The following is a 7865-nucleotide window of genomic DNA, read 5'->3' as shown; positions in this document are numbered from 1 at the left end:
CACTCGGCAAACCCACCCCGGGCCCACGAGTGACCCCAGCAGCAAGGGAGAAAACACGCGAGCCGTACTCCAGCAGTTGGGGATGCTCTGGCTAGTTCTCGGTCTCCCCCGCCCCTGTGCTAGAAGACTTTCTAAAACTGGCCACCCCTTCAAGTCAAGTCAAGTCTTTTTTTTTTTTTTTCCTCCCCTTCCCTTGGACTCCACTGTTTTCTCCTCTGCACTATAGAAACTGTGTAGCCCCACTGCACCCAGTTCGGGTCATAAATGGGGGGGGGGGGTTGGTTTATCCTTCCCTTCCCAAGATTCCTAGGTGAGGTCCTAGGAAGTCTGTGGAGAGAGGCTCAGGGAAGTCAGCAGGAGCAAGCCTGCTGCTCTCCATCAAGTCACTCCTTTCAACCCTTCTAACATCTTTCCTAGAAATCCACTCATCGGGACTGGAAGGAAGGAAGAGGCAGGGGGCAGAGATAGGAGAAAAGTCTCTCTGTCTCGCTCAGTCTGTTTGTCGAGAGAGAGAGAGAGAGAGAGAGAGAGAGAGAGAGAGAGAGAGAGAGAGAGAGAGAGTCAGTCATTCATCATTCAGCTATCTGCCGGAAACTTCAACTTACCTGCACATGACTTCGTGTGTGAGTAGAACTCGGCACATCTCTGGATTCTTGTTCTGTCCCTCATAAGCTATGGGCTATCAGGAAATAAAGGGGGAAGAGAAGAGGAAGGAGAACTTAAAAAGGAACACAAAATAAATCTCTACTCCTGTATTTTGAAACGGTGGCTTCCCGATCTTTGCAAAGGAGAGAGGAATGAAATGGAGAACTGAGGCACTCGTTAGGATAACCTGGCTAGGGAAGACTAAAAAATACCCATTTTGCTAAATATTCCCATATCTCTAGAGGAAGGGGATTTTTTTTTTTTGCCTGAATCCCTTTCCCCAATGTGTAATTGAGATTGTCAGCGGGGCTAGTTGGTGGTTAATTAGAAAGTGAGGGTCCTCCCTACTCATTTTTCTCCCCCTCACTGGCACCTTTCAGCTGACAAGGAACCCAAGGCTTAAACTTTGTCGCTAGTGAGTTTGGACCAAGTCTAAAGGAGCTGCGACGTGGGAAAAGGCGAGGGGCAGGAGGAAAAAGGCAAAGTCCCAGAATTCAGAAGGGTTTGGGGGGAGAGGATAAGGACCGAGAGGCCCGAATCCTGCCGGTTCCGCTCACCTGCTTCGTGACCGAGTCGATGAGCCGGACAAAGAGGTCTTGTTCGGTCCTGACCCCTAAGAAGGTGAGCACAAAAGGCAGAGAAGTCTTTCACTGGGTCCCGCCACTCAGGAGAATTAACTTCTCCCAGGCACCCAGACTCAGTCAAGATATTACCCAACAAATGAATAGTTAAGAGCGTTGACCTTGCACTTAAGAAAAAGAGTGAAAAACTCCGGAGGGCGGAAGAACTAAAAGTTACTACCCCCCCCCCAAAAAAAAGACAACTTAAGCGCAATGGCCCTAGAACCCCTCAGTTTCCTCCTTGCGCCTGCACACAGGCTAACTTTGTGCACCTCTGAGGGTCCAGATTGGACTCAGTCTCCCCACTATGCCAACCTCCCTCTTCCATGCTTCCTCCTCCCGCTGCTCAGCTTCGGATGCCTCCCGAGTTCCTGCACTGGAGAGCATGTCCCCATTAGGAAGCCAAGCTTTGAGTTCAAATCCTTTTCGTTTGAAAAACGCAACGCTCCCTCCCCCCATTTCTTCCCCTCCCTTTTCTCCACTGGAGAAGGTCTCACCATTGCTATAGAGGAGCTGTAATTTGTAGTGGGTCCCATTATTGGTCTTCTCGTTACCTTGTTCCTAGAAAGACATAGTATTTTTTTTAGTGTGTCTTACTGTGTCGGGGGCCTCCCAGTCTCCTACCCTCCACCGGAAGGCTCAAACGTTAACCTGCCTCCATTAAAGGACCAACTTCTCTCACCCTCCATGATTGATAACTCCCGATCCAGGACGTCAAAAAAGTTCCAAATGTCTCAGTCCTGTGGACCCCCCCCCCACTTCTTCCAAACCCAAAAATCCCTGCTGAAGGCAGCCTTCAAAGACAGGACCGTTGGGAGACACCACTTCCTCCCCCCGAAATATACAGGGTTCTTTTTTATTCCGTGTGTATGTTTGCATGTGTATGTTTGCATGCGTGTGTCTGTTTGCATGCCTGTGTTCAAGTATACGAACATGACAGCCATCCCCGTGCCTTCCGCCCAACGGAAGAGACGTTAAGAGAAAATAAGGCACTGATAAGATGGCTCCCAGCAAAAAAAGACGGCGGTTTGGTTTGTCCTGCCCCCTCCAAGCCCCTCTGCTCACACTCTTCTCATCCCCTGGGCTCCTAGAGAGCCCGGGGCGTCTTCGCTGGTTTCCCACTTCCAGGTCTGAGCCCAAGGGGTTGGGCTGAGACATTTCCCACTCGATCCCACCAATGCCCTCGGAAAAAAAGTCAGGAGCTCGGCAGAGAGGAAGATCTCCGGATAATCGGGTTATTGCCTTTCCTCGCTCCGGGCTCCCAATAGAATTCTCTGCAAGCAAGGTGACCGACTATCTGGGTAGGGGCCCCGTCAATTAAAAAAAAAAATGCAGGCAGCACGGGGAGGGGGGAATTTTGCTTTGCTTGTTTGTTTAATTTTTTAAAACTGGGCTTTACTTCTGGAGATGGCTTGAAAATGCAATTAAGCAGAGCAGTTAATTATGGGGAATAAGGAACGGTCTGCTAGGAGACCCAGGAGTAGCTCCATATCTGAAGGGTACATGTTCCGGGGCTAAAGGAGAAAAGCAGAGACTGGGGAGGAGGCGATCGGGTTGGGAAAAATAGGGGGTGCTTGCCCGGGTCCTGGACGCGATTCCTCCATTTATCATCCCGGCTGAGCCGAGCTGTCCAGCGCGGCGCAGTGACAGATGGAATGACTCTCGGCTACTTTTCAGAAGGGAGTTATTAAGGGCCTTGAGTGTGAGTGGGGGGCGCTGGTGATAGGCAGGAAAAAACCTCTAACCCAGCCCCCACCCCCTCTGCTCTTACTTTGTCGTTCTCTACGAAGTCCACGAAAGCTGTCCTTTCGATCTCCACCGGCTGACCCTGCCGATCATAAAGGGCCAAGACGAAGTGGAAGAAATTGGATTTCCTCAAGTTGGAGGGAGGCTGCTTCTCGAAGTGAGCCCGGGAGAGGGCTACCCCGCTGCAGGAGAACAGGAGAGAGTGGGGCAGGGAAAGAGGGCCCCAGAAACGCTGCTGTTACACTTTAATCAAATACTTCTCTTCTCAGAAACCGAGGGACGTAGCCCTGCCCTTCGCAGAAGCCAGGCTCCTAAAGTCTCTTCAAGGCACTGACTAGTCCCCCACCCCACCCCCATTAAAACCTGGGCCTTCTCTAAATAAAGCTCCGCACCTTGGTTATCTAATCTTAAAAGTTGGAGGAACCTGACGGGCATTTTGAGGGAAGGGCTGCCCCAGGGTCCAGTGGAAGGTACCAAAAGACCCTCCAGTCTCCCGGGAGGTTACTTTGGTGGGGGCAGAGGAAAGCACCAAGTTCAACAGTCTCTTAGATGGGGTTGGACCTGAGCCCTTTGGTTGTAACCTTTGAAACTGAACTAAATGGGTTGTAGAGCTCCCACCCAGGGTGGGATCCCCATTTCAGAGGACGGTCCTTTCTACCTGGTCATCTCTGCCCCTGGGGTCTGAGAGGAGCCCGACAGAGACCCCAACCCCTTCCGTTTGTTTGCTACTCTAAGCATCCCCCCCACCCCCATTCTTCTAAGTCTTTTCCTCCTCCAGTACCTGAGGGCCTGGGAAGAAGTAGAGAAAAGGATTGGTGCTGAGTGGGGTTAATAACTCTTATTACTGTACTGTTGTTAGAAGTAACTTGTTTGCATATCAAGAGCCAACTCATTCTCCTAGTTGGAGAGTTGTTGTTTTGGGGGTTTTCCATCTTCCTTCTTTCTAGAGCTGGTAATCTTCTGTTTGTTTCTAACTGGCCCCCTCCCCCTTGGAGGAAAGACTCTCAAACTGGGAAAAGAACCACCGCTGACTCCTGAAATAGCAGCCCTGGGGAAAGGCAGAGTTCAAGAGCACAGATGAGGCCACCAAAAAGGAGGCAGCAGGTCCCCATTTTCCTCAAGCCCACCTAAAGGCCTTTGCCATCCCCAGACTCTTCTCCAGGAAAGTCCTGCTTATCTGGGACCCGATTGTTGTCTAACTCCCTTTCCGTCCCAGAGTCCTTCTTGCAGTTGGAGTCCCGGCTAGGGAGAAGGGAGTGACTTGGGGGGAACAGCCCCGGGGCTGGTGGGGCTGGACAATCCAAAGTTTTATTAAAAGATGAAAAGCTGTCTAGTGAGGATGGATTTCTTCTCATCACCCAGCACCACCCCAGGCGGTAAGCCCTAGAAGACTGCCTGGTGCTCGGGCATTTCCCCCCAAGGAAAAAAAAAAATGAGGCCAAGAGGGGTTTGGAAGATAGATGGATGGATGGACGGATGGATGAGCATGCATGCCTGGTTTGGCAGCCTGGTGTACACAAACAGGCCCCCAATAGCCCTGAGAAGTCCCTTGCCCAGCTTCCCCGAAGGCCTAATTCAGTGTTAATTTTGGAGTCCCCGAGCTTCAAAATGCCACCTTCCAAGCCTTGGAGTGTTGGGTTCAAACTCCGGAACTGAGCTGGCCAGGGGTCCCCAAGATCGCTCCGTACTGTACCTCCTAATCGAGGCTGTAAACCGGTAAAGAATTGACGGGAGAAGCAATTTCTCTTCGATATCGGCGTAGAAAACAGTGGACTCCTTTAGCTTCTAGGGAGTCTAGTAGCAACCTTGGCGATGTCTTTTTCCGGGTAGTTGCCTCCCCCTTCGCCCCAATTCTTGGAGGGTGTGGAGAAGCGGCGGCTCTAGTTTTCCGTGGCAGGAATGAGCTTGGAAACCAGTTTAGCACGAGAAGGTGAAGAAAGGGGAGCTGTCCCCAAACCTCCCGAGAAAGATACACACATTTGAAGACTGTCTCTTCCATCGAACTGAGAAAATCTGTCTCGGCTGGGCTGCTCCCCAGGCGGGCTTCGAAGAGAATCTTGCCAGCTTCCAGGCTCAGCTGGCTGTCCTTGAGAATCAGGTTGGCTGGCCCGGGCCTTAGCTGACCTCCCAACAGGGTCAGATCACTAAACTCGGTTAGGGAGGAATGGAACCGGGTCTAGACCCAGGGAGGAGGTTCGATCCAGCCGGGCACAAGGAGGGTTCAGGCAGCTTCCCTGGGAAGTTTAGCTGTGGCGTAGGAAAAGGACAAGGGGGAGGCTTTGTCTTAAGTGCATTGCGCTGGACTTAGGGAAGCGGCAGCGCCTTGGACCTCCAGAGCAGCTGTTGAGGGTGAGGAAGGGTAAGCCAAAAAAGAAAAAAGGGAAAAAAAAAAAAAAAGGAGATGGAACTGAACAAACTGCTGCGGGTTCAAGGTAAAAGGAATCCAACAGGCGGTGTACTTTTTAAAAGGGCCTTTAAGGAGACCGAGGACCCGCATTTGGCATTTCTCTGGCCTCGGTGTCATTTTCAGTGACCTCTGAAAACAGAGCAAGAGAAGTTTGCAGCTCTCGATCACGAAGCGAACTGCCTTTGGGTGTTAAAGCTTCTTCTCTCGGTTTGTTCTCCCTGTCTTCTTTCTTTCCTCCCCCCCCCCCCCTTTCTCCCTTACATTCTTCCGTTTCCCTTTAAGTATTTTTCTTTTCTCCTATATTCTTCTTCCTTCTTTATTTTCTTTCTACTTTTTCTCTTCTTTCCTTCCACCCTTTTATTTTCCTCCATTCTTTCTCTTCTTTTTTCTGACTTTCCCTTCTTTCTTTCTCTTTCCTTTTGCCTAGTTCTCTTCTTTCGTTTTCCCTTCTTTTTCTTTTCTATCTCTTCATTTTCTCTCCTTCTTTCTCCTTTGTTTCTTTCCTTGGGTCTTTCTTTTCCTTTCCTTCCTTCCCCCCTTTTGTCCTTTCCTTCCTTTTCCTTCCCTTCTTTCCTTCCCTCTCCTCTTTCCTTCCCGTGACTTTCCAGACTCTCTTGGCTCCCCGCAGCTTCTCGGGGCTAGCTTGCAGGCTCTCTCCCGGAGCGGAGCCTCCTCTCCCAGCTGGACATTCCGTCGCCAGCCCTGCAACCAGGCTGGGCTGGGGGATGGGGGGATTGGCCCAAATGGCACGGTGGGGGTGGGGGCTAACTCTCGAGTTTAAGGCAAAACCTCTTCTTTCTTGTCCTCTCAGGTGGTGGCGCCGGGTGACAGCTGCTCGCTAACTGGGGTCTCCCTCGCTGCCTCCGCCTCAGGCACATCCTCGGGCTCCGGGGAAAGTGACAGCTGAGCTCTCGGGCCTCGGGGACTCGGACCCAGAGACGGGGGCGCTGGAGGCGCTGGCTTGGGAGGGCCGGGTTGAAATACGGCTGAGATTCTTGTTCGGGAGTTCGTGAGGAGGGGAGGGGGCATGACAAAATTACAGCGACAACTCGGAGCCTCGGTTCCCTTGTTTTCGAAAGGCAGAGTCCTTTGACAGAGGGAAAGTAGGAACGGAGAAGTCTCTAGATGTAGCTACAGCGTTCAGAGAAGAAGGTGACAGATGGGGAGAGCAGAAAGACGAGAGGGAAGAGAAGTGATAGGGATAGAGAGAAGAGAGAAACGAGAATGACAGAGAAGAGAGAACAGAGGAAAATAACACAGAAAGACGGAGGGAAATGACAAGAAAAAAAACAAGAGGGAATGAAGAGAGATCGAGAGAAGAGAGAAAAGGGGGGAGGAAAGGGATGAAAAAGCGAATCAGAAAGGAAAGGAGAGAAGAGGCGAGAAACGTGAAAACGAAGAGGAGAGAGAGAGAGAGAAGAAGAAAGAGGAGGAAAGGAAAGAAGGAAATTGTTTGGGAGAGGATGGAGGGGTTGGGACGGGTAGTAATTGACTTACCTTTGTGCCGCGACGTTTGCATCCACCACTCCAACGTTTCGAACCCAGGACCGGACCGAATCCATCTCCGCTCCCAGAGCTTTCTCTTTCAGAGCTGGTCCTCTTCCTAACGTATCTTGAATCCCAAACATTTAAAAAGTCTGATCCACTAGAACGGATGCCTCTTTAAAAAAATCTTTTGATTTTTGCTTCTTCTTTTTTTTTTTTTTTTTTAAGAACAATACCCGCCGAGTCCCGGATAGTCACAAGACTCGCGCAGCCAAGTGTTCCTTTCCCCCTCCCCCAAAAATAGAAGTCCTAGAAAGGGACGAAGAGCCAAAGTTTGTCTGTCAGTCAGTCTGTGTCTCCGTGAAGAAGCTCAGGCTTGGACTCGCAGCCGCTGCACAGCGATGTAGGCCTCCGTCAAAGTTTGGCTTGCTTGGCCCTGCCCTCCCCTCGCTCGGCAAGTTCGCTCCTGCCGCCGCCGTTCACCTCCTCTTGCCTATAACATCCTTCCCGCCGCAGCCCGGCCTGCATCCAGAGAGCGTTCGCTGGCCAGGAGCATCACCTGTTTTCTGGGAGAAGCAGGAGGAGATGGACGGCTGCCTAATCTCGCCCCCTTCCTCCCTCCCAGTCCCCCTCCCCTTTCCTCCCCACCACTCCAACTCCGACCAAAAAAAAAAAAAAGGAGGGGGGAGAAAATCCCAGGATGAATTGTCAGAGCCAAGGGAAGAAATGGATCTAGTGCGAAGCTGGCTGCGCCGAGACAGGGGGAGCTGGGATACAGCCGCTCGGAGGCCCCATGAATGGGTTACTGCGAGCAGAGGGACACACCAAGGAGGCGGAGCCGCCTTCCCGATAAGGAGCGCTCATTTGCATAAGCGCGCCCGATTGGAGGGCGGCGGGAGAGCCGGAGGCGCCCTCCAGCCACTGCGGAGCTCGCGGCTCCACGCCGAGGCCCGGAGGTGAGA

At 51.8% G+C, this 7865-nt stretch overlaps 1 protein-coding gene across 1 annotated transcript; it reads right to left on the bottom strand.

The window, feature by feature from the left end:
- Positions 1-605: 605 nt before the first annotated feature.
- LOC123255121 (transcription factor COE2) lies at positions 606-7504 on the bottom strand (the record flags this gene model as incomplete). Its single annotated transcript, XM_044683974.1, has 5 exons — positions 6916-7504; positions 3037-3193; positions 1763-1826; positions 1203-1258; positions 606-679 (listed from the first exon to the last, which is right to left on the bottom strand). Coding segments are annotated over exons 1-5 (482 nt in total), but the record flags the coding sequence as incomplete, so codon positions are not given.
- Between the last annotated feature and the right edge of the window lie 361 nt (positions 7505-7865).

The sequence above is a fragment of the Gracilinanus agilis genome, unplaced genomic scaffold, assembly GCF_016433145.1.
Source record: "Gracilinanus agilis isolate LMUSP501 unplaced genomic scaffold, AgileGrace unplaced_scaffold39583, whole genome shotgun sequence".
Lineage (NCBI taxonomy): Eukaryota > Metazoa > Chordata > Mammalia > Didelphimorphia > Didelphidae > Gracilinanus > Gracilinanus agilis.
This window is presented reverse-complemented; position numbering and strand designations above follow the sequence as displayed.